Here is a 26,652-nt window from a genome sequence, read left to right as displayed (position 1 = left end):
TGACAGTAGCGCTGTCTCTATGTGTCGATCCAAAACGACGGGCGGGATTTTAGAGGCGCCTTAGTATGGGTTTTCAAATTAATAAGTGCTACATTTTTTCAGTATGGTGTTGCAGAAATTTAGAAACGTACATAACACCTATTTTTCTTTTTGATGAGCCAGACTGTGATCCGAGGCTTTCAGATTTGCTCCCGGTTAACTACCGCGTAGCGCGTGGCTCATTTTTGTTGCTCAGAAGATACGCCGCGGCACAGAGTACATGCGTCGTATCACCTGCGAATGCCGCTCGCGTACTGATGCAGCCATTTCCTTCCTCCATGAGTGAAGCCCTGAAACCACACCGGCTTTTCGCTGCTCGCTGAGAGCAACTGCTACGCCACCTCGCATGGGAGAATCGAAACAGGTCGATAGGCTCGGGCCACCGAACACAGAGGCCACTGTCTATCTTCATTGATCTCACGAAGGGTGGCGCGCATGGCGAATGATACGGGCGAGTGAGTCAGGCAACGGAAATAGGTCATGTTTATGGCGCTGTATGAGGCAGCGTGTGTTTGCGCCACCTAGAAGATCTTGATCGGTGGGTCAATACAATGTTTTTCTTAGCAAGTGGTGCATTATTGGCGGACCACTACTATACTCCGTTTCATACATAGCACATAGCGCTAGCAGAGCTATATAGGCGTTTCTCACTGCTCGCATTCGCGACCAATAAGTGCGCCACATAGGAAAGAAAGGCATGGGTATGTCACGGTCGGTTCAAATGAGTCGCGAAGTTTCGGGCGAAAACAGGTCCAGAACCAATTTTCACCGACATCAACAAGGGTAGATGTGGTTGCTGCGATTGAAGCGCGACTAGGTGAGAAGGGGAACAAATATTGTTTCGATTGCTCATTTTTAATTAAAACAAGACAAAATTTATTTGACTCATACAAAATAAATTTCCGAATCAATTTTATTTAGGTGCGGCGAAGAGCAAGAAGACAACTCTCGTCATCTTTGTCATTATGAGTAAATATCTTTTCTTCAGCGGACGCTACAAAAAAAGTGGTATTCATGCAGCTGCCAGTACCAATGAAATGTAGCTCTTGTAGCGCGCAGAAAGGCCCGCTCGTAAAGTTCGTCTACATGCCCTCCTTACGTGCTGTGAAGTTACGCTCATCAACGGTTGCCCGAGTTATGCTGGGGCGGAATTTGTGAGGCGTGCATGTTTCAGCATGGGTGGACGTGTTGAGTCAAAAGTCATGAATTTCGACCGCGAGATAAATATTCACTGTAGTGTGGTTACGCTAGATGATGGCACATGGCGTCCTTAGGGACGATGTGACCAGAACTCAGCAACGAATGCCTTCTTCGCTAAACAAATAAACGCTGTTTTGTGCATAGGGGGATTGCCCCATGCAGCGATTCATGCATCGCTGCAGGCATGGCTTTCCGTGCTACAAGCTCCAAGTGCTGATCGAGTCGAGTTGCCAGACATTTGAAGATACTTCCCTAATGGATTTCCAAATTCGCGGCACTGTAAAAATAAAATTTAAAATAACGCCACTAATTCTTAACGTGTATGGCGTCATATTATTTTGTGTTCCAATTGTTCCACGTCCACAGGTACCGCTGAGCCCGATGAACCACAGACACACCACGCTGTTTTGAACGTATGGGCGTCTATGGAAGTTTCACTACCACGTATATATTTACCTTGGGTGAACGTCGTAAATTTGATATAACATCAGGTGGCCTACGTTCATGTCGCAAAATACGACTTCACTATAACATGGCAGGTGTCGTAGATCTGAACCGTTTTGCTATCAAACGGGCGCAGTAACACATTTCTGCGACCTGCGGCCACAACAGTCCGCTTGCGTTCGCGACGAAACATAGTAGGTCGTATACTGGAAGCGCAAAGCTGCGCAAATTTTGTGTTCTTTCACGGAAGCTTACGTGCACAAATTGTAGTTGTGATATAGGAAGTAGTTGCTCATTTGAAAGCCGTCACACATCAAAAACTACCGCACTGCGAAAAATGTGCGGAGTGAGGCTTTCGTAACCGCACCACTTGTGCAGCTTCCGCACCGTTGCCTGCTATGTCTGAAACGCTGCTCTGCGGCTCTCTATGCAGCGAACACAGCCCAGGCACAGCCTCGATATCCTAAGCGATGCATTAAAGGATACGATAAGGCAATACTTTTTTTAAAGGGCAACTGAACCACTTTTTAGTGAAAGTGAGCTTTCAAAGAATTGTTATAGTTATCCATCCCCTAAATACGAAAATTATAGTTTAATAGCTCAGAAGTGAACGCTAGTCGTGTTAATTTAGCAAAAAACAAGCCGCAGCGCCTGCCGGAGACGCCGCGGGTCGGTTAACATGCTCTGACTGCGAACACGATGGTGACGTAATCTTAGGTGTCAGGGCGGTGCGTGATTCGAATAGAGCGCTCACGTGACCCGTGTATAGACGTCATCCTCGAGCCCGGTCTTTCGCCGCTACGCTCGGCGCGCGACGGGGGCGGAGCTTCAACGAAAATTTAAATGGCGATTACAGCGCGCATAATCGAGAAAATAACTGCAGAAGTTGAAGTATACTGTGTCAACCTTCCAAACACCCGTAAATCGTCCAATTCGAAAACCTTTTCAGCTTCCCTTTAACAACTTGGCTGCTGCAAAGGCTCGCCTGGCGCACGTTGGTACTGTTGAGAATAGGAAGCTGTGAAAGCCAACTGCATAGCGAAAAGTACGGGCGGCGTCGACCATCTCATACGGCAATGCCTGGTCACAGCATGTTGTCTCAGACCTACACGTTACGGTGCAGAGCGCGAGCGAACTTTTGAGCGCACTGTTCCCGCTCTCTAGACATTTGTGCACCCGCCGTGGTTGCTCAGTGGCTATGGTGTTGGGCTGCTGAGCACGAGGTCGCGGGATCGAATCCCGGCCAAGGCGGCCGCATTTCGATGGGGGCCAAATGCGAAAACACCCGTGTACTTAGATTTAGGTGCACGTTAAAGAACCCCAGGTGGTCTAAATTTCCGAAGTCCCCCACTACGGCGTGCCTCATAATCAGATCGTGGTTTTGGCACGTAAAACCCCATAATTTAATTAATTTAATTTAATTTAGACATTTGTGTGTGGTTGGTAGTTGTGCCAGTGTATGCGGAGAACTAAGATTGTCCTAACAGTATACGCAATGCTCGCGCGAACGACCATTCTTCCGTCAGAGCCTTCTGTGAATTATTGTCAATTTAAAAGCGCCGAAAAAACCTACGGCAAAATGATTGCCGGGGCATCATGCACTATCTCAAATGTGCCGGTTCTGTCAGCACATTTCGACGATTTAAATGTACGTTGTGCCTTCTCTAACACCAAATGGCATCCTATTTTTCTTTAAGCTATGGAGGTGCTGTCAACCCGTAACCGAGCTTTGGGTGTGCTGTTCGTCAGCGGTGGATGGACTACCGGCCTTGTCACCCTGACTGGAATCGCGTGGCTCATAAGGGACTGGCAGCACCTGCAGATCGTCATATCACTTGTCTATTTGGGCAACTTCTTCATCTGGCTGTGAGACTTCTCTCTTTGGCTTTCTGATTTCAATTTTTTTTTTAGGGTATGTTACTGGCAGAGAGACCAATTCTGTAGAATGCTTCCTTTGCTTTCTTCAAGGTACACAAGAGAAACGTATTGTACAGCCTCACAATATATGATATTACTCCACTAATGGCGAATAGAGCAGTCATCTGGTGCGCGTAAGTTTGGTGAACTAAAAGTGCGCAACATAGAAAGGCTGCTGGCGCCGTCAACATGAAAAACGTACACTAGCTCCTTTCGACGCTATGACCTTGGCAGCGGGTCATTGAAAAAATGGATACCTTGCATTCAAACGCGGGGAATAACTTCTACAGGAAACATGGATTTAGCTAAATTCATTGAAAGTTAACTTTTTTTATTGATTTTGCGGTAGCTTTGTTTTGGAGCAGGTCCTGCGCATTCTGCGGGACAAAGACATCAAGTCGCACACGACCATTTGATTCCCCGCACACATGGGCAGATCGAGGGCGCCCCGCCCAACCTCAACGAGTCGGCCCCCAGAGCAGCGCGAGGAGTCGTTGACCGCGTAGCTACCGGGTGGCGCGGCGCTGAGGTTATGGACAATCGGGACCCTCCCTCCTCATATAACGAACTTACTAAACATTTTTACATGGGATGGAAACGATATCCTCCGCCACATAGGAAACTAGGCAGACCACAGGCGTTAACACTCAGGTTACTCGAGGTCGGGGCATACCCTAACCCCCTCACTGTTACACAGAATCTATCTAGAGACGCAATCGACCAATGTTTGCGAGCTATGCTGAGACCTAGCTGACTTGGAACACATGCTCTGGCGGTACCCCGCGTTACGCGACGGCGTCATGTCGTCCAAATGGGAGGCTGCCCTAAGCAGCCCCGATCTTTAAGCACAGCTATGGGCTGTCCTAGGGATGGTCGATTAAATGTTTTAATCGATTAACGATTAATCGTTCGTCGCTTTAGCGTATCATCGATTAATCGATTTCGATGCGGGGTTTTTCGTCGATTAATCGATTAATCGACTTTTTTTTCGGGCGCTTTAAAAAGGCTGAAACACAGTTTTCTATTCACGTAAGTACCTATTTTAACGCTTGAAAGGTGGAACCAGGATAAGACATACACGCGTATAAATTTTGATAAAGAGTAATGTTTAATTTGTTAGAGGTCAACTATAATTGCCACTAGTGACTAGTGAAGGAATAAGCAATATACAGAGTGTTCATATTGACACGTGTACTTGTTTATCTTTCCTCGGTGACCGCTTTTCACCGGCTAACAAATGTTAAGGTGGCGGTCCGGCAGCACCAGCCCCCCGTTTTGAGTACCTTTGGAGCAACCGCGGTGGCTCTTCTACTTAGGATATAAAGTTGTGGTATATACCATAAAAAAGCTTAATTCTTGTATATTCTAACTACAGGTAATATTAAGAAATTGATTAATGTGATTTAGAAATAAATGTTCAAGAACAAGCATGAGATGCATGGTTTTTGCGAACTGTGTCTCAGTTGTGACCATATTTAGAAGAAACTACCGCATTTACTGCATTGCGGCTTGCTCTGTAGCTTTAGGACATATTTATCTATTTCCTAGACGCAGCAAAATAATGTTGAATTTTTACTTTTTGGATAATTTGCTTTTGAAGATTGCCAAATATCGCAACTTCTGTTATAAACAGCCCGGCCACTACATGCTCTAGAAAGCTAAATTTTGTACATTTAGAGTTCTAGGAATTTCCATGTAGGACGCTAAATTTCATTCATGTACCTTTATTAGTTTTACACCGCACCTTCGTAGCTGTAGTACCTTCCCGCAAAACTGGGCAAAAGTAGGACCAGAATTCTAAATATTGCTTAATTTCGGTCGAATTATTAGGAAAGCCAAGAAAGGTACATAAATGAAATTTTGCATCCCAATTGGAAATTGCTCGATCTCTAATTTGTCCAAAATTTATCTTCCTTGAGCATGTAGTTGCCGGGTTGTTTACAACAGAAGTTGCGATATTTTGGCAAACTTCAAAAGCAAATTATCCAAAAAGTAACAATTTAACATTGTTTCGCTGCGTCTAGGAAATAAATATGTTCTAAAGCTACAGAGCAAGCCGCAATGCAGTAAATGCGGTAATTTCTTCTAAATATGGTCAGAACTGAGACACAGTTCGCAAAAACCATGCATCTCATGCTTGTTCTTGAACATTTATTTCTACATCACATTAATCAATTTCTTAATATTATCTATAGTTAGAATATACAAGAATTAAGCTTTTTTATGGTATATACCACAACTTTTTATCCTAAGTAGAAGAGCCCCCGCGGTTGCTCCAAAGGTACTCAAAATGGGGGGCTGGTGCTGCCGGACCGCCACCTTAAACGTTATCGCTCGGCGCAGGAAGCGCCTGCATGTATCGGAATTTTCTCGAAAGTTATCGATGCTTGTATCCGTTGTCAGTTGTCACCGACGCTTATGTAATCTGATTGTATGAGCGACGCCAATTGTCTAGTACCTTCTGGAAGACACGCGGGTACCAGAGATTACTCAGGGCCGGTATTTTGTAGCGATGCCTTTAATGTCATAATGCCTTTTCGCGCTTGTCGCGCTTTGTCAGTGGTCAGAGCGACGGTCCGCTCGCGTTATCAACGTTGATATCGTGAGCGGACCGTCGCTCTGACCACTGACAAAGCGCGATAAGCGCGAAAAGGCATTATTACTTTAAAGTCATCGCTACAAAATAGCGGCCCTGGAACCTTCGATGACTCAGGTATAAAAGCCGACGCGCTTCGCCGCTGATCAGATTTCGACGATCGCCGATTGTGTTCGCCGCTATCGTTGTGCTTCGAGTGAAACTTGCTTTTGTGGGCACAGGCTCGCCCAATAAAAAGTCCGTTTCGTCATTCACAGTTTTGCGACTGTTTTCTACATCGTAACTACTACGCGACAACTACTACGAAATTTTTAAATATCGCCTGTGGCAGGTAGCATAATTCTTATCGTTGAGCGGTGGACATTAGCACGAGCAATCGAAAGACATATTCAACCAATTAACAAAAATTGACTAATGAACTTCTTGGTTAATTACTTTATGACACATATCGCAATTTACGAATTGTAGCCGGTGAGTTTGCAAGACGCATCTACTTGAAATGAATTTCCAGGATGACACCAGTTTCGAGATACTATTTCTCAAAGTGTGGGACGAAATACATGGACGTTACAGTTACTTTTGTGCTTCAATGCATTTTGGTAAAAAATTAAGTGGAACAACAGTGCATTTTTACGGCGAGTATGATGGCGCATATCTCCAAACTGGTGTCATTCTGGAAATTCATTGCAAGTGGATACGCCTGACAAGATCACCGGCTACAATTCGTAAATCGTTATATGTGTCGTAAAGTAATTAACTAAGAAGTTAATCAGTGATTTTTTGTTAATTAGTTGAATATGTGTTTCGATTTCTCGTGCGAATTTGCGCCTCATCGAATAACCCAGCTCAATGATAAAATTATGCTACCTGCCACAGGCGATTTCTAAAAATTCCGTAAAACTTAAAAATGAACACCCTGTATGCTAAAAATGGCGCTTACTGAGGAGGGTGGGCATAGAGGAAGGAATAATTAGAAGAAAACATCGCAGCACGACTGACATCAAGAAGTAATGGCGCAACACGTGATCGCCACATCAGAGCGCGCGGTAGGTTTAATGCTGCCGGGTGCAGGGCAGCAGTGCAGCTGAACGGGTGCGCACTGATTTGAAACTGCAGCGAACCAAACATTATCGGCCAATACGTTGTCACTCAGGGTCACGTGTTGACCCTACTGCGAAGCAAAAGCGAAGGAAATCGCTTGACGGTGAGTTCGCTTGCCAAGACTAGCTGCCTCACGTAATGCTCTCGCCTAGTTTATTTCTTCCTCCACGGGGGCGGCTTCTCTCCGGGCCCCAGGTAGCCTGTGTGACGTGCGCGTAAAGCGGGGAAGCGCTTGGCCAGCTCGACATGACTCGGGAAAACAGTCGACAGTCGCTCTCGGTCTTCGCAGCCGCGCGGTCGTTGCTCGTACTCCGCATTCTACAGTACGATTTCAAAATTTTCACGCCACTTTAGTCACTGTCTGGAAAACGATTAATCGAACTGCTTTAATCGATTAAACCGATTAAATTAAAGGTACACATCGATGACGATTAATCGTTTTGCGGCGTACTTTTAGTCGATTAATCGATTAATCGTTCATCGATATTACCATCCCTAGGCTGTCCATCAGGCCCGCGACGCAGCAGAGAGGCTCGGCCTTTCTGTGCCGACGTGGGAGCGGCCCGCTACGTGCTGACGCGCGTCCGGAAGGACCTTAATGAAGTTTTACCATACCATGCAGCACTTTCACCACGAATTTAGTGCCATTCTTATGTGGAATAAAACATCAAATCGCGAGATATTATTTGGACACACGCCTGCTGTCAGTTCGTAGGCAGTTTTAAAACACGCAGATCTTATCTTAGAAGAGCTTATGATATTCATTGATTTCATTATATCGGAGTAACATCTAAAATGTTGCAAGGAATTAGGTATGATATACGAATATCGGCAAACGTATGTATGGTAGCCAATAGGAGCTTTAAATAAAGCTCTCCCCACCATTACCACTGGTGCTCCAACTCTTGTCCCTATGACTATTTGTACTTGGAAGCCGTACACGGTAACCACAGCTCTACGCGCAATATTGGCATAGGAGCAACTTCTTCAAGGTGTCACGCTCCGCAGATATTTAGGGAGTGGCGGCATCTGTGAATGCATTTTGGGGGCCACGAAAGGCAGTACTGTAGCGAACGAAAACGACAATGCCACATCGCAAAGACGAAATCGCTCCTCGGAAGTCTGTCGCGGTAGATAAGTACAGCAGCATACAGAATCCCTGAAGTCTGCTGAACCAACCATGGTGGCACAGTGGCTATGGCCTTGCGCTGCTGATGTCCTGGGTTCGATCCCGGCTGCTTCGGCCGCATTCCAATGGGTGAAATGGGAAAATGCTCCCGTAATGTGTATAGGATACAGGTTAAAGAACTCGAGGTGGCAAGAATTAATAGGGAGTCCCCCACTATGGTGTGCCTCATAATCAGATCGTAGTTTTGGCACATAAATCCTCAAAATTAAACTTCTTATCAATTTTTTTGACGAGAAGAGGGTGGGAGGAGAGAGGAACGCATGGAAAGGAAGGAGTTTATTTAGCAAAGGTCCTGTGTGAGACAAAATTCTACTGCTGAGCACGACGTCGCGGGTTCGGTTACCAGCCGCTGAAGCCGCCATTTCGGTGTGGCTGAAATGCCAAAACCCTCGTGCACTTAGATTTAGGTGCACGTTACAGAAACCCACATAATATAAATTATTCCCGAGTTCCCCACTACGGCGTCCCTCAAAGAACCAGTGTTGCTGTGCGACGTTCAACTACAAGATCTGACTTAGAACAATTATCAAGACACAGATGTTTAAAAAGTATACGTGGCCTTTTTTCAGATTCATGCCGGAGTCTCCGCTGTGGCTTCTAGCTACGAAGCACTACAAAAAAGCGGAGAAGATTCTCAAACGGGCTATCACTATGAACAAAGTGACCGACGTTGATGTCAACGAAATTATAAAATCTTACGAGGACAAGATGGAGAGGGTGAGTAATATCTCTACTTTCAATCAGCCCGCGAGCCTTAATGTGCTGCTTGATGCCTCAGTCATCCCGTATTTCCAATTAGATTTAGATGAACATTCATAGCAATGAAGAGGGATCCCAGATGAAAACAATGGCATACGAGGATCGCGCGTTTTTACCATTCTCCTAAGAAAGAAACTTAGAAATTATTGCTGCATGCATATTGCGTGTTTCCTTTCAACGATGCGCGCGGGCGCCCCGACGAAGAATACGAACTGCTCCTGGGTCTCGAGTTGTGCGCTGAACTGGCCAGCGCTGCAGTTATTTTTTAATATATATTGTAGTGAGAAATACGGGCACCAGCAGAAGACGAACAATAACACGTTTGTTGTTGGTGCTTGGGCTCGCTCCGTTTGGCCGTTGCCTGTTTCGGCGCATTCATAAAAACGCCGAGCGTATCTACTATTAAACGCGTACTATCAATTGGTGGAGCATGCTGGTTCCTATTTCATCCTGGAACTCCGTACCCGGACTCTGCCCCCAGCCTCGGCAATGCCTGACGACGTGCCCCAACAAGGTGCTCCCGTACCACCGGTGGTCGCCTGCTCCAGCGTAGCCCGACAGCGAGACCCTGTATTTTCAACGGCACCGACGAGCACGACGTCGAGGACTGGCTCACTTCGTATGAGCGGGTAAGCGCCCACAATAAATGGGATGACGGTGACAAGCTCAGCAACGTCAACTTTTACCTGGCGGGCGTTGCACAGCTACGGCTCCTCAACCACGAAGCTGATATTGCCAATTGGGCACCCTTTAAAACGAGCTTCGCGGAAGTCTTCGGCCGTCCCGCTGTTCGCAAGCTACGCGCGGAACAACGCTTACGCGGTCGCGCCCAGCAATCCGGCGAGAACTTCACGTCCTACATTGAGGATATTGTGGACCTCTGCCGTCGCATCAACCCTGCTATGTCCGAAGCTGATAAAGTCAGACACATCATGAAGGGTACTGAGGACGACGCTTTCCAAATGCTGATTGCCAAGAATCCCCAAACTGTCGCAGACGTGGTTCAGTACTGTCAGAGCTATGACGAGTTGCGGAAAGAGCGCATTTCTGCACGACTCACGAGCTCTGACCCGGCCGACATGTCGTCATTCACTGTAGGCGCCGTTTCTACTGACACCACAATGTTATGGCAGCAGATCCAGCAGTTCATCCGAGAGGAAGTGGCACGGCAATTGTCCCTTGTTCCCTGCATCCCGGCCTCAGCGCAGGGGCTTGCTCCGACAGGCCATAGAGGAGCAAATTTCTGAGACGCTACCAACCACCTTCCAGCATCCGCCTGTTTCCGCTCCTCTGACCTACGCTGAAGTCGCACGCAGACAGTCACCAGCAATACCGCTCAGCCCGGCTCCTGGTCGACTAGCAAATGCCTTCTTCGCTGCGCGTGCGCCTGTCCACCTGAACCCGCCATCCTTTCGCCGTCCTGCGCCGCCGTGCACTAATCCTTGGCGCACCCCGGACAACAGGCCTATTTGCTACTTCTGCTGTCTGCCTGGCCATGTCGCACGTTTCTGCCGTCGTCGTGACTTCCGTCCTAGTGCGGGCGAAGACAATCGGGACTACTTTCGTTCTGAGCCACCGCGCCCAATGTCCTCCCATTCAACGATAGACACCTGCTCTCCGAATCGCCGTGGCTACGACACCCGTCGGTCGCCCTCACCACGTCACCGTTCACTTTCCCCAATGTTTCGTCGCCCCCCACCAGTCCAAGCGGAAAACTAGCCCTCGCAGTTCCGGAGGCAAGAACTGCGCTCGTGTCGACAACTTCAAGGCCTCGATTTCTACCTGCGAACGAAATAACCGTGAATATCTAAGGTGTTTCAGTGCAAGCACTCGTTGATACTGGTGCTGCTGTGTCTCTGCTTAGTGGAGAACTGTGCCGCAAGTTAAAAAACATAACGATACCGCTTTCCGACGTCTCAATGCGTACCGCGACCGCGCACCACATTCCAGCTTCAGTGGTATGCACAGCTCGTCTTGTCATACAGGACATTTTGTACGCAGTCGAATTTGTCGTTTTTTCTCCATGTTCTCACGACGTTATTTTGGGTTGGGACTTTCTCGCTACTAACCATGCCGTTGTTGACTGTGCGCGTGCCGAACTTGAGTTGTCGCCGATGTGTGCCGCCGCTTCTGACAAGCCACCTTCTCGAGTGGTCGTCGCTGCGGACACTGACATCCCTCCTTTGTCTTCTGTTTTTGTGCCACTTTCTTGCGACTCTGCTTCCGATTCCACCGCCCTGTTTGCGCCCTCCGAAGCATTCACCTCTCGCAAGAACTTCCTCCTCCCTTTTGCAGTTCTCACGGTCGAAAACTCTTGCAGCGCCATTTACGTCACGAATCGGTTGTCTTCCACAGCCACGTTATACCGTGGTGAATGTATAGGCCGGCTTGAGGATATTGATTCCGCCTACTCTACTCAACTGTCTGACTACACGATAGGCCTTCTCGTCGACAGCATTACTCCCGCTACCTCCGCCGATTCGTCCTCCTTAGAGGCATTCCTCCCGTCAATTGATTCCACACTACCGCCTGCACAGCGTACCCAACTCTTGGAGCTGCTCACCCGCTTTCGGACGTCGTTCGATCATAAGCAGTCTTCCTTGGGCCGCACATCCGCCATCGTTCACCGCATTGACACTGGCACCCATGCACCCCTGCGCCAGCGTCCATAACGAGTTTCTCATGCTGAGCGCTGTGTCATTGATGAACAAGTCAACGACATGCTTCATCGTGGCGTAATACAGCCCTCACACAGCCCTTGGGCTTCCCCAGTTGTTCTGGTAAAGAAAAAGGACGGTAGCATTAGATTTTTCGTTGATTATAGGCGCCTTAACAAGATCACACGAAAAGATGTTTATCCGCTGCCCAGAATCGACAATGCCCTCGACTGCTTGCAAGGAGCAGAGTTCTTCTCCTCTTTGGACCTTCGATCTGGGTACTGGCAGGTCCCTATGAATGAACCTGACCGTCCCAAGACTGCGTTTGTAACCCCAGATGGTTTATATGAGTTTAACGTGATGCCATTCGGCCTTTGCAATGCGCCTGCCACCTTCGAACGTCTCATGGACAACATTCTTAGAGGCCTCAAATGGCACACGTGTCTGTGCTACCTGGACGACGTCTTAGTCTTTTCGAAGGACTTTGCCTCCCATTTGAGTCGCCTCGCAAGCGTGCTCACTTGCCTTTTGAGACGCTGGATTGCAGCTTAATTTGAAGAAGTGCCACTTTGCCGCCCGCCGACTTACCATCTTAGGCCATGTTCTCAGCAAGGACGGTGTCCGTCCCGACCCTGCAAAGCTTCGCGCCGTCGCCGAGTTCCCCAGGCCGTCTACGTTGAAAGAACTCCGTAGCTTTATCGGCCTGTGCTCGTACTTTCGCCGATTCATGCGTAATTTCGCGTCCATAATCGCCCCCTTAACGCAGCTGCTTGCCGACAGCCAAGGCATCTCGGCATGGTCTACAGCTTGCGAAGACGCGTTCGCCACATTACGCCGTCTTTTGATATCCCCACCTATCCTACGCCACTTTGACCCAGACGCTCCCACAGAAATCCACACGGACGCTAGTGGAGTAGGCCTCGGCGCTATTCTTGCTCAGCGTAAGTCTGGCTTCGAAGAGTACGTCGTCTCTTACGCCAGCCGCACTCTCACCAAAACGGAAACGAACTATTCAGTCACCGAAAAAGAATGCCTTGCAATCGTTTGGGCAATCACCAAATTTCGACCTTACGTATATGGCCGTCCATTTGACGTCGTGACTGATCACCACGCCCTGTGCTAGTTGTCGTCGTTAAAGGACCCCTCTGGTCGTCGAGCTCGTTGGGCGCTTCGTCTACAGGACTATGACATCCGTGTTGTCTACCGGTCCGGCCGTAAGCATTCGGATGCCGACGCTCTTTCGCGCTCGCCACTGCCCGATGAGGATGGTGCTGCGTCTGTCTCCAGCTACGATTCTTCGTCTCTTACATACACCGACATGCCAGCTGAGCAACGCCGCGATCCTTGGATAGCCTCTCTTCTGGAGTATTTATCTCAGCCGTCACCACACACCACCGACCGCTCGCTTCGGCGCGCTCCTCGTCACTTTGCCATCCGTGATGGGCTTCTGTACCGCCGCAACTACCCCTCTAACGGCCGTAAATGGTTGCTAGTGATTCCTCGCCATTTACGTTCCGACATATGTGCGTCTTTTCATGCGGATCCGCAATGCGCCTATGCCGGTGTACTAAAGACGTATGCACGCCTCGGGCTACGATCCTACTGGCGCGGAATGTACCGCTTCGTTCGCCAGTACGACCACTCGTGCTCCAAGTGCCAACGCCGCAAGAGCCCACCTAACAAGATTACAGGGCCGCTCCAACCATTGCCTTGTCCCTACCGGCCATTCGACCGTATCGTCATTGATTTGTACGGCTCTCTACCGTACACCCCAGATGGAAACCGCTGGGTTATCGTCGCCGTGGACCATCTCACGCGCTACGCCGTAACTTCAGCGCTTCCGGCGGCCTCAGCACGTGAAGTCGGCTTGTTCATCCTTCGCAACCTTGTTCTCCGACATGGTGCGCCTCGCGAGCTACTGAGTGACCGTGGTCGTTCATTCCTCTCCGAAGCTGTAGAAGCCCTCCTCCGGGAATGCAACATTGTCCATAGGACAACAATCGCATATCATCCGCAAACGAATGGTATGACTGAACGCTTTAATCGTACTCTCGGCAACATGCTCGCCATGTACGTTTCCGCTAACCACACTAACTGGGACCGCATCCTTCCCTTTGTTACGTATGCTTACAATAGCGCCACTCAGTCTACCACGGGATTCTCTCCCTTCTTTCTTCTTAATGGTCGCGAACCTTCCTCGTTTATGGACACGATTCTTTTGTATCGCCCCGACGCTTCAGAATCTACTCCTCTTCCGAAGCCGCCACTTATGCCGAAGAATGTCGTCAGATTGCCCGATCACTTACCGCGCAAGATCAGGCCATCCAGAAACATAGACGCGACGCAGGCTTGTGTTTTAGATCATATTCACCTGGAACGCTGGTATGGCTCCGCGTTCCCTCCTCCCCTCCCGGCCTTTCAACAAAGTTCCGCTGAAAGTACGCCGGCCCTTACCGGGTTCTCCGACAGACATCCCCGGTCAACTACGTCATTGAGCCTATTCACCCATCTGCGGACCAACGGCGTCGCGGACGCGAAACTGTTCATATCGATCGACTGAAGCCGCACTACGACCCACCAGTGCTACCAGTTCCATAGGTCGCCAGAATGGCTCCTTTTTCGCCGGGGAGTGATTGTAGTGAGAAATATGGGCACCAGCAGAAGACGAAGAATAAGACGTTTGTTGTTGGTGCTCGGGCTCGCTCCGTTTGGCCGTTGCCTGTTTCGGCGGATTCACAAAAACGACGAGCGTATCTACTATTAAACGCGTACTATCAATATATATATATATATATATATATATATATATATATATATACTGTAAATAGACTTCAGTGTTCAATTCCTCGTTCCCGTAACAATATGATTCCGAGTTGTTCAGGAAAGAATTTTCGGATGAACAAATGTTCTTTCCTTCTGCAGGCCATAGTAAAGAAGCCAAACTCCGTTAGTGTGTTTTTCAGTAACCTCTAAAAGACTTCAGTTTTGCGCAGTTCACTATAACCCCCGTAATGAATGCACAAGTCAATAAACGATTTCTCGCATATGACTGTGTGTTGTTATTTATGAAATGATGAGATCCGGAGAATATAGGCCAGCGAAGGGTCGGGTATTCCAACCACTAAAAAAAATTAATCTTAGCGATCAACAAACTTCAAGAAAGCACGTAAGGAGAATAAAACGTAACAAAATATGTACGAGAAACACTGATGCATAACTTCCAAAGGCATGAATAGCTTCAAAGGCAATTGATGCATTAGAACTGTTATCTTTTTGTGCGATTCCATGAATATTTGCAGTGAAATGTTCACAACCTTAATTTATGCAAGCACCTCGCACAAACAGGGTGGTGTATTCATAGCATGCCCTTTCTTATTCCTTTGCAAACTTAGATAAACATGTATAACTCTCTCGCGCTCTTGTATTCAAGGCTAAGTTCTGATGTGGTGAAACAGTCAGCGGAAGCTCTCGACAGCTTTCTTATTTCAACACAGTTTTTATGTGAGATAGCAAAATTGGTCCGAATATCGGAACCGAGCTTATTTCTTATCAGCTCATGCCTTTTTTTTCGACATGAAAATACCTTACCTGCGACAAGGTGGGAAATGTGGCTTGCGTATTTGCAAGATGTTCTGAATTGCAGAGAGTCCTAAAAAATAAATAAAGCTTTCTATACTTTCATACTTCTTATACATAGGTTACACAACATGTCTAAGAAAAACACTATACAATCGATTGTCTGAGCAAGCTCATAACACTAGCAAAACATGCCGGGGTGGCCGTGATTCAATGAAACATAGCGCCAACATATCTCCGTACTTATATTATACGGACCCTGAAACGATTTTGACGATTTGTGCAAATGTACTGAGTCGTTAGAGTAGGTCCTTCTGATCATCAATTGAGGCATCTAAGGGCTCCACCTAAAGCGTGTAATTTATTATAAGGTTTTAAAAAGGTACATCGCTACCGATGGCAGCACGCCAATCGGCTGAGTTTTGAGACCAAGTGACGCGATTTGACCGTATCACGTCAGTAGGGCCAGCTATCCGATTGGCTGCCCAGGGCGCGTCATCGATAATTTTTCCAACATTACGGTGAACAAATGCTGTTCGTAATAGTTTAGATGCTAGTTAATTTATTGCTATAAAGAGAAAGTAACAGAAAGTATATTCACAAGGACATGTATCACTACAGTAAAAGTACTTCTGGCCCATAGCAAATGTCGTTTGCTTGTGTTAAAACGTGCTCCGTTTTGAAGAGAGCTGCGCGGTCAATGTTGATCTTGTTCTTTCTTTTCGCGAGCACCATGGTTAGCCGTTGTTGCGTTGTGGGCTGCAAATGTAGCGATCGGCGACATGTCAAGCTGTTACATTGTGCCCCGCTGCAAGGCAGCAGACGAGCGGAGTGGCTGCAGCGCATCGGACTGTCGGTATCCAAACGGCGCCAGCATCTACGCGTTTGCGGCCGTCACTTCACGTCAAAGGATTGCCACGATAGAGTTTAGCGTGTCCGGTATTCAGGTGAACGCAAGCGCGAGTGTACTGGCCGTTTTACCTCGTTTTACGTGATGAACGGAAGCGTAAACGTGAACTGCTTGCACGGTGCAGCTACCTGGCGGCACAAAGCTCAACCACACACTGAGCTAATATAGCAGTAACCAAGTTTTTTCTACTACGCTGCTGGCTCAAATTTTCGGCAGAAGCGTAATCTTGAACACGTTGTCTTTTTATATGTTTCAAATGTTTTACACTTCGCTACAGGAACATTAGCTCTGTTTTTGGCTGGTTAAGCTCTGCGCCACCAGATGGCTGGACCGTTCATGCCGATTAGGCCTACGCCTCTGCCTATCTGGCAAAACACCCAGCTCGCCTGTGGTTGCCGGAATACCGGACACGCTCGGAGGTGCGACAGAACGCTCGCAACGCACGCTGCTTGATCCCTCTCGCTGGGGATCGACGGCCGGGGCGGCTAGCAGAGAGGTTGGCGAGCCTTCGCGCGCTGGCTCCAAGACAACTGGAAGTAGACGACAACGTACTTCACAACATGACGTAGGCCAGCGCAGGCAGAGCTTATCCCCGATCACTCGGCGAGCGAGTTGAGGAGGAAATGCATGGCGAGGGAGGAGGGTAACTTGTAATCGCCCGTAGCTCTCCTAATATGGGACGCTTCACTTAAATTGTGACGCGAACGTTTTACTGTAGCTGCCGCCTACGCGTCTACAAAATTTGTCCGAACCGTTTCATGGACCCTTTAACATGTCGCAAAATATGCACAGAAAAACATTTCGAAACTTGCGGTAACAAGACACATTAGAAATTGCCATAAAGGTCCTTTTTCAGCCACTTGTTCAAAACACATGTTCGTCATTTTTTGTTTGTGGTATTGATTTACCGAATTCGTTTACTGTATTTTATTTTTATTAACATAGTTGTGTGCAGTAGGCAGGAAAATTATGAAAGCATAGAAAATTTTATAGGTTTTTTAGACTCCCTGAAATTCGGAACATCGTGCAACAGCGTAAACCACATTTTGCACCTTGTCTCAGTCAAGTTTTTTTTTCATGCTGAAAGCAAGGCGTGCGCTGAAAAAAAAGGCATAGCTTTCGATCTGTGACGGGAATTTTCGGTACCCTACAAGAAGTTTGTGGAAATATAAAAAAATAATAATCTGCATCCGCTTCGGCTGTGATGCTCTGAAAACACACAGCAATCAAACCACGCATGCCTGTGTACTTCCATGCCGCTGCTTTACAAAATACAACATGTTGAAAGTCGGAAAGGTTATTTCGAACTATTGAACAAAATACCAATGAATAAGCTATGCGTAGCAAACAAATTGTATCTTACTATCTTGTACATGTGACGCACATTCGGCATTTGGGCACTTGCGTTAATTTATCTAATTATAGGACTAAGTTATTGTAACCAGCATGTTGGGCCGAATGCAGCTTTTATTGGCTACATCTTTGCCGTACAGTTACTACATTATGGTTTTTGCACTTGCTGCGTTATAACAAAGTCAGTGTGAGTGATGAAACTTATTTGCTTTCCGCACACACAAAGTAATCGAAAACTAAGCACTCTGCAGCTGTGCTCCCATACTTGGCACGAACTAAGCTTTTACAAAACTCGTTTTTTTTTCCACGGCCAGTCAATCATTGTAACTATTAGCCGAGCGCTTGAGTAGAGTGTATTACTATTGATGATGCCGAACATTCAATCTCAAACCTCTCTTACTTGAACAGCACTTTCTTCCTGCAGTATTTCCTGCCTTTCGTCTTTTCGCTTTCTCTCTCTCTCTCCAAATAAATGAGGTGAAGAAATGCTAATGCCAGAAATGCCAAGAACAATATAAACTTCACCACTGAAATAATGCAAGCGGTGGTAGGCAAATAAAGCTTCACTTTAAAAGCGGCTGTGTTTACGTTTTTGCGCGCAACGACCGCAATATTTTTAACGTGCCGTGAATTAATGAATAGCAAAATTAACCTACCTCGCTGCCGCTGCTGAACGTTAAATTAAATTCAATAAATTCTGGGGTATTACGTACCAAAACCACTATCTGATTATAAGACACGAGGTAGTTGGGGAGTTCAGATTAATTTTGACCAGCTGGGGTTCTTAACGTGCACGCATGCACAGTAGACGGGCGTTTTTGCGTTTTGCCTCCATATAAATGCGGCCACCGCGGCCTCGATTTCACCCCACGACCGCGTGCTTAGCAGGTCAATGGCAAGGCCTCTAAGCAACCACGGCACTTGCTCAGAAAGTAAACGAACAGCGCTTCAAAAGCACTGTCCGTTCATACGTGGCACGAATGAGCACTCTTCCATGCGATTGCAGAGTGCGTAGGACTTGAGATAGTGCATTATCGGGCGGTTATTTGAGCGCTCTGCAATTAGTTCATTGTTAAGTTTCTTAATTCAAAATTTCCGGCAATGATTAATCAATCTTGACCGATCATGCCACAGAAGGGAACGCAGAAATTGCCTCATTTGTTCCAAGGACTGGCTGTCAACATCGGCACCGATCCTGCTATAGCGCACCGTTATATATTTTTAAACCTTGTCTAAAGTTAGCTCGGGCACCATGTATATCTTGCCTTTCGGCACAGTGTTAAGAATAAGTGCTGCCGCAGTTCAAGGATATGTGCACTTTTATTCTTATCCAGCTATAATCACATAGCTATCGAGCAAACGCCTGCACTTTGAAAGGAACGAAAAACAGCGTAAACTAGGTAGATAATGACGCTACACATGGACTGTTTTAGATATTAAGATGTCACAAATCGCATAGCACTAATCGCAACATCTCTTACAGCTTGGCATGACATGAATTAGGGACATTTTTTACATGAATGCTCTTGCTGCTCCCAATAAATGTTATTTTCATATGAATACGCAAGAACGTACATATAGTTCTTAATGCGATTATTTTATATTTCGAGCCATTCCCTAAACTAATGCGAATAAATAAGATTATTGAGTAATTAATAATCAATCTGCGACAAATATTTTAAGCAAACGTCTTGTTTTCAGGAGCGGTCACTGAAGAAGCCCACTTTTGGAGCTCTGTTTCGATACCGCTGCATACGAAGGACGTCGATTATCCTGTCTTTCAAATCGTAAGCTGTCGTTCGTGTTCTTCTTTTTCTTCTATAACGTGACGCGGAAAAATAAACCGTATGCCGTCAATTCGGCTTTCATAGCTGTCGCGTACATATTTCGGCCAAACCGCTAGTGTAGCAAAATATGATAGAGGTGTAATGCGATGGCATTTCGCTGATTCTATAAGTCGCTGATCTCCCACCAGGCACTCGCGTGCAGTGAATCTTAAATTTTTTATGAAACACATTGGGATACATATTCTGCGAGAATTTCATGAAGACATGAGATAATGTTCCGTCGAGTAACCACCGTGGTGACTATGGCACAGTCTTTCCGAGCACGAGACCGTCGGTTCTATTTCTAGTCGCTATGGCCTACGGGGAGGAAACCAAAAAAAAAAAAAAACACTGACGATTACAACAGTCCAAAATCCAAAATTTGAGGGCACCCATAATGGGTGCTCTATATGTGTTTTTATTTCGCGATATATTGGCTGGCGCGTACAATCTATCTCGTGCGGCACGTTGCGAACAGAGCGAAGTGTGGCGCGACGGCCTTGCTAATCGGGAGATCATGAGATGCAGCAAGCGGGTGACGCGTGGGCGCGATTCACAGCAGCCGCCGCAGACAGACCTCCGCTCATGCAGCGCTTTGTATTCTGGCGCCATGTCGTAGCCATCGTCGCCGCAGAGCCCGTCTTTCGCGGCACTACGCTTTTCTTCTCACGCTTTCGCCATACCGTCCTTCTCCGCTTTCCACCTCATGGTTCCGCTGCACCTTCCTTCTCCACTTTCCTCCTCACGCTCTCTTCGTTTCGGCCGTCTTTCATCGCCCGCTGCGCTCCGCGTTCATTTTCATCTTTCGTTGTGCTCGTTCGCTAGGTTACGGGGTAGGACGCTGACTAGCCGCAGGAATGGGCACCTAAGTGCTGCGCTCTAAAACTAGTGTGGAGAAGCCGTGACCGCCCGGGCCAGACCTTATCCACGGCTGTATCCGTCGTATTCACCTGGCAGCGATGCTGCTGTTACTGTATTAACAGCACGGCACAAGGCAACGATGGCCAGAATACTTACTTGTGGGTGCAACATAAATGTTTCAAGGCGATCGTAATTAATCCTGATCGCCCAACTACGGCGTCTCTCGTAGCCCCGTCAGTTGCCATGGGGCGTCAAGGCCAATAATTTATTTCTTTTCCTTTGAGCAGTGTCTTTGAGGAGCTTTTACGAGTAATAACTTCTGCTCGAATCAAAATCTGTAATACAGAGTGCAGGTGCGGCTGACGTGATTCTCCACGTACCCGCGATTGAATTCAGTTTTACCATACGCAATTCGTCTGAAGTCGTTCCTTCTTTTATGTTGCGCCCTCGTTGCAGTCCGTAAAGCTTCAAGCCTACTTGAAGCTGCTACGGCGTCTGCCAGTGACGCCGCTCGATTTCAGCACCTGCCTTAGCAGGACGATGGAACCCAGCCTTCAGGTCGCAAACACCAGGAGAGAAGTAGACGGACAGACGACCAGCGTGTTCCCGTCTACTTCTCTCCTGGTGTTTGCGTCCTGAAGGCTGGGTTCCATCGTTTCTACAAGTATGTACCAACAGGTCCAGCAACAGACTCGTTTTAGCAGGACGTTCGTAATTGTCCTTTTGGTGATTTACTCAGTTTGCCAGAACTTCAAACCGAATAGCCCGAACAGTCGCCTCGATGAAGCAAAGATCGGCTAAGCAGACGCTAGCGAAGGAATAAATACAGTAAAAAATGAACGTTTCTTTCAGTGCTAGATCAATTATTAAAATATTCATGCTGCAAGTACAGGAAAGCTATTCTAAGGCATTTGGCTATCTCAACCATAAGGTGCTTATCGTTATACCTTGCGAAAAAATTTCTGTGTTACAATTTAAACAGAACAATTCATGAATAGCTCATTTCATGTCAACGTCTGCATATGATGAATCAGAGGCATTGCACAGTACAACTACGCTTTTGCTAAAGTCGTAAAGTCGACCCAGCAGTCCAAACAGCGTTTCGACTGCGGGGTCATTTTTTGGTGCGGCATTTCATCAACTTCTTGCTTTATAACTTCTATTTCGAGTGTCGAAATTTGGCAGGGGCTCTATCGGAGTGGTCGAGCGCATTCTTCAGTTATTATCTGATGCTTTGCTATTGACTCTTGCCGGATTATTAATGACGCTGAAAAGCAGTCTTTGTGCACGTGTAGACGACTTCGAAGGTTTACCGATTGGAAGACTTGGATTGATGTCGAAAGTTGGTTCAGGAACTAGCGCCATTGAGGTGGATACGGCAGAGTCACAGAGAAGAAACGTATTTCTGGCTTCGACAATTTTTCTGTGTAGGTGATCGTCGTGCCCTTGCTTAGATACTCGTATTCCTGAGTGGAGTTCATCAGCAGCGCCTTCGCCCTCCCTTCCGGTAGTAGAGCGATGCCTCTTGCAACGCAAATTTCACGCTCGATGAATACGTGTGCGTCGTCTGCAGGCGTTTCGGTGCCGACGAAAAAGACGCTCTAGCGAGGCAGGATGCTGTTAGGAGGTTTTTTTTAGTATGGGTGTTGCTATATTTAGGCCAAGCCTGAGTGCAACGTCAGGATATGAAGCCGTTATAGTACGGGAAAACACGCAAGAAAAAGGGTCAAAATTTAGTCAAGCTTACAGGAACACAATAATAACTTAACACAAAGTAGTCCTTATGACATCATGTAATATCCGGATGGAGTACGACGCGAAGCGTGGAAGGAAAGGAAATAGAAAATTGGTCACCGGTTGCAGAAATGATGACTTGCGAAGGGTTGAATCCCAGGGGGTTAGGCGGCCCAAACAGATGAACCGTGGCGACGGAGCTCATAGTGTTCCTGGTTGTCCCCAAAAGAACGCCAGGGAGTCACGTCAGGTGTACCACTACAACTGGAAGCAGCGAAAAGGATGTCCCAGTTTCCGCATAGAATTCCCTTGGCTCGGTTGTAGTCGCGAAGCTCGGGCCCGCAGCCCGACAGCTTCCGCCAGCAGATGATGATGATGATGATGATATCCTCAGCACATGGCTCGTACCCACTCCGGGGGATTGGCCAAGAATTGGCCACCTGAACTTTTAGGTACGGTTTTTGAAACTACTGTTACAGTGCAATTTAGTAATCAGAACAGACAGAATAATTTTCCTATATTGCACTTCTTATAATATAAATGTCATGCTATATCTCTAGGTGTGAAAGTATGTATTTAAAATTTTATTCGTTTAGTTGATTGAATGAAATTACAAACGGCATCAAACACGTCCCTGTGGCTAAAGCCGAATACCGAGGCACCGAAAGAGAGTACTATTTCTGATGTTAAATTTACTCCTAATTTAGCGAGCGGAATTTCAAGAAGTCTTTTTCTTTGTAATTTATACCGGCGACATATTAAAAAGTAGTGTTCTATGGTTTCTATTTCTAGACAGAATGGACACAGCGGCGATATCGCCAGACCAGCCCTGTGTAAATATAGGTTTAATGGTGGGACACGGCAGCGTAATTTTGTGATTATTACTTCCGATTGTCTTGATGGACACCAATGTATTTTCCACGGAAATTTTAGGTGTTGAAATTCAGTCCATGATGTTATTGTTTCAATTATGTCTCTACGAATTGAAAAATTACGATATCTGATCGCGGTTATTTGTGCCACCACTGGAAGGACCGATATTATTGGTCCATTCAGGGATGCTCGCGCTAATGAATCGGCCATTTCATTTAAATGTAATCCGCAGTGTCCTGGTACCCATAATAATTTTACAAGATTCAGCTGGGGGGGAACTAATGTTAGAAACGTCTTTAGAGCCGGCGAATTTGTTGAAGCTGTAAGCGCAGAGCAGACAGAAAGGGAATCTGTTATAATTACCGCGCTGGATTCATGTACTCGATGCAGCGGCGGCCTCTTCTTTCTTGCCTCGCTGGTCTCGCGCTCGGCCTTTTCCAATTCTTCTTTCTTCTGTTCCTTTGTCAGAGACTGTGTCAGCCTCTAGCTGGCTGTAGTGTTCTTGTTATTTGGATTCTCTGATCGCTCGTGCCACACCAGGATATGCATCGTCACCTTCTTCATTATTCCGTTCTTTCGTGCCATAGGCGGGTATTTGTGGCCTTCTTTTTCATTGCCACACCAACTAACATCGCATTCAACATACGCGCACTTCACTCATGATAAGAGTACCCCTTGTGAAGATTATTTTTTATTTAAAAAAAACTACAGCGCAGCGCCCGACACAACAATACACACATTAGCAAGTTCTCTTTAATACTGACAAGGCCAGTAAACAGCGTCCAGTTTAAGGTCAAAATCTAAATATGCACTCATTCATTCGTTAGCTGCTTTAAGTTGCTTGTTTCCAAATAAGACGGATGGAACATTTCCAATGACTGGTGGCGAAAGGCATTGCAAGGAATCTCCCGCGACTGTCAACAGGCAGGTGTATACTTTCTTGCATCACGATCATTAGGAACTTGTGAACTGTATGTACAAAATGATTGCAGCTATATACAACTATTGCTGCTGAACAGTGCCTAATGTAGATTTCCTCACCTACAGCGATTTCTATTAAGGCGAAAGCCTTAGATGGGTCATGGGTCGAAATTTTCGTTGTCCGGCTTTATGGAAACAAAAGTCATAGTGCCACCATGCTCATGGTGCCACCGTGTGTTGCGCCACCAACAAAGTTCATGAGTTTGACTGCCTTAATTAACTCTACCCAAATAAGGATAGGGTTAGTTAAGGCACTCGAACCCACGACCATTGGTGGGAGTCCAACCAACGAGCTTTGGTGCTACATAAGGCAAAGTTAATTAAGGCACAGTTATTTAAGCTATAGTTAATTAAAACACTCGTACCCGTGACCTTTGGTCCTGGGTTCTAGTGCCTTAAGTCGCACTGCCATCTGTGCTGGATGGCACTGCCAGCACATCACTGCAAGGAATCCAGCGGGGTTCCTTGCTGCACAGATGGCGCTAGCCTCTGCGCATGCGTATAGCCCCCTCCGCGGCAGCGGCGGTGCCGGCCCTGCGGGGGAAAGAAAACAAATAAACCAGCAAGCTCCCCTTCGCTCATAGCTGCACCTTCATAAGCTGCAGTTGCAGGGAAGCGGCAACTGTAGCGTACGAAGCAGGGAGTGACGTAGCTGCACTTTCTCATGCAAAAGAACAACTCGCCTAGCAAGTGATTTGTGTTGTGACAGGCTATGGGAAGTCCACGTATAGTGAGGACTCCTGAAGAGCAGCGTGCATTCGAGGCGCGGCGAAGGTGTGATGAAGTGAATTTATCCTCGCTCTGGTCCACTCTATGTAGGTGCACGATGTAGCGGCACAAGCCAAGTCACAGGCCGTTGAAAGGTTAGGGTAATAATTATGCACAGTGCAAGTGACTGTCTCCATGTGAAAAATTTATGATACGTCGCAATGGGTAATGGCTCTAGTTGTTTTACAGCTTCGATGTATAACCACCTTCACAGCGTGGATTGGAGCCTATATTTTTCAAAAAGACATCTAGGACATTAGTAAACAAGTTTGCACTCGGTCCCGCAAAGCTTAGGCACAGCGAAACTTACTGGCTGCTACTGCTAGGTATTAACTTGGTTGCTGCTAGGTCTTAAGTTGGCTAAACTTAACTACGCATGTAGGGAAGGTATTCTAGAGCGATCATTTTCGGAGGTACCTTCCCTTTCGCGAAATTTCGCGTGACTAGCGCTGGACGCGTCGGTGCCTACGAGCGACAGCGCTCCTGGCATGCCACAAACGCAGGCAGGGTAACCAAGTTTGGTACAGTGCCAAGAACGCTGTCGCTTGCCAACGCCGAACGCGTTGGCGACATTTCGCGTGACTAGCGCTGGACGCGTCGGCGTCAACGAGCGACAGCGCTCCTGGCATGCGACAAACACAGGCAGGCTAACCAAGTTTGGTACAGTGCCAAGAACGCTGTCGCTTGTCGACGCCCAACGTGTTGGCGACATTTCGCGTGACTAGCGCTAAACGCGTGGGTGCCTACGAGCGACAGCGTTCCTGGCATGCCACAAATGCACGCTGGCTAACCAAGGTTGGCACAGTGCCAAGAATGCTGCTGCTTGCCGACGCCGAACGCATTGGAGGCTAGCCGCTCAATATCAATCGGCCAGCTTCGCTGTGTCTTGAGCTTTGCGCGGCCTAGTGCAAGCTTTCACCTTTTTATTGCGATAGCAATTATATCGACACTCAAAAGCAGATTTCTGCCGTCGCCGTCGCCGTGAGGTTCCGTATGACGTCAATGGAGATGAAATCGTCGCCGCGCGCCGAACGCTGTATGTGCGAGTGAAAGGGCGCGAGGGGCGCGCGCTTTCACGGGGAGTGAACGCACGGCGGAGAACAAACGCGCGTTCTGCGCCGTGCTCGCTTAAGGGCTGCAGATGTAGGCGTCTCTTTCCTCCTTTACAATCACCATATATGTAGAGCAAACGCGCCTTCTTCCGACGCGCGAGAGGCCGTGGGGGAGGGGGGGAGTGGAAGGGAAGGGAGGCGACGTTTAGCTGCGGCACCAAGTGCCTATTTATATCAGAGGTTCCGGCAACAGTCACCAACGCCGCACGCATTTTGAGCGAACGCAGGCAAAACGCCGACAGCGTCGACAACAGTTCTGCGTGTTGCCGGTGCTGCTGCATGTCCAAGTTTATACAGCTGATAAAGCTATTATTATTACTCGGTATAGCTCTCTACAAATTTGCTATCGCAACTGATGCTTCGCCTTTCAGGTGACACTGCGACAACTTTTTTTTTTCTCCTGGCTCAGCGCACCGCGGACAGAAGAGAGGCGGGGGTCGGGATGGCAAAAAGCTGGCGAGGAGGAGACCGCGTGCGCACACACGCGGTCTCCTCCTCCTTTTTCTGGTCGCCATGGCTACGGCGCGGCAGTTTCTTGGCACGCACCACAAATTACAGCTGGCTTAAACAGCTTCGCTGTTAAAATAAGAACAAGTGCTTGGTGGCGCAACCCACCACCCCGTTTCAAAGGGGACGCTGATAGCGTTCATCCGTCCATCCGTCGTTCATGGTCTTTTCGGCGTCCTTGTCGGCGGCGGAGCATCTTCGGCATTTCGACAAAGAGCAACCGCGCCTCCATCAGTTCCTATTTTTTTA

At 47.4% G+C, this 26,652-nt stretch overlaps 1 protein-coding gene across 5 annotated transcripts in view; it reads left to right on the top strand.

The window, feature by feature from the left end:
- Window positions 1-26,652, top strand: part of LOC119437535 (solute carrier family 22 member 8) — a 121,600-nt gene that overhangs the window by 71,359 nt on the left and 23,589 nt on the right. For all 5 annotated transcript variants that reach the window (XM_037704540.2, XM_049660666.1, XM_049660668.1 and 2 more), the window contains 3 exons: window positions 3,381-3,549; window positions 9,056-9,203; window positions 19,443-19,528. In XM_037704540.2, the coding sequence (XP_037560468.1) occupies window positions 3,381-3,549; window positions 9,056-9,203; window positions 19,443-19,528 (403 nt within the window). The remainder of the gene's footprint in view (window positions 1-3,380; window positions 3,550-9,055; window positions 9,204-19,442; window positions 19,529-26,652) is intronic.

Source organism: Dermacentor silvarum, chromosome 1 (assembly GCF_013339745.2).
Source record: "Dermacentor silvarum isolate Dsil-2018 chromosome 1, BIME_Dsil_1.4, whole genome shotgun sequence".
NCBI classification, from domain to species: domain Eukaryota; kingdom Metazoa; phylum Arthropoda; class Arachnida; order Ixodida; family Ixodidae; genus Dermacentor; species Dermacentor silvarum.
Note: the sequence above shows the minus strand (reverse complement) of the source record. Positions and strands in the feature narration are given on the sequence as shown.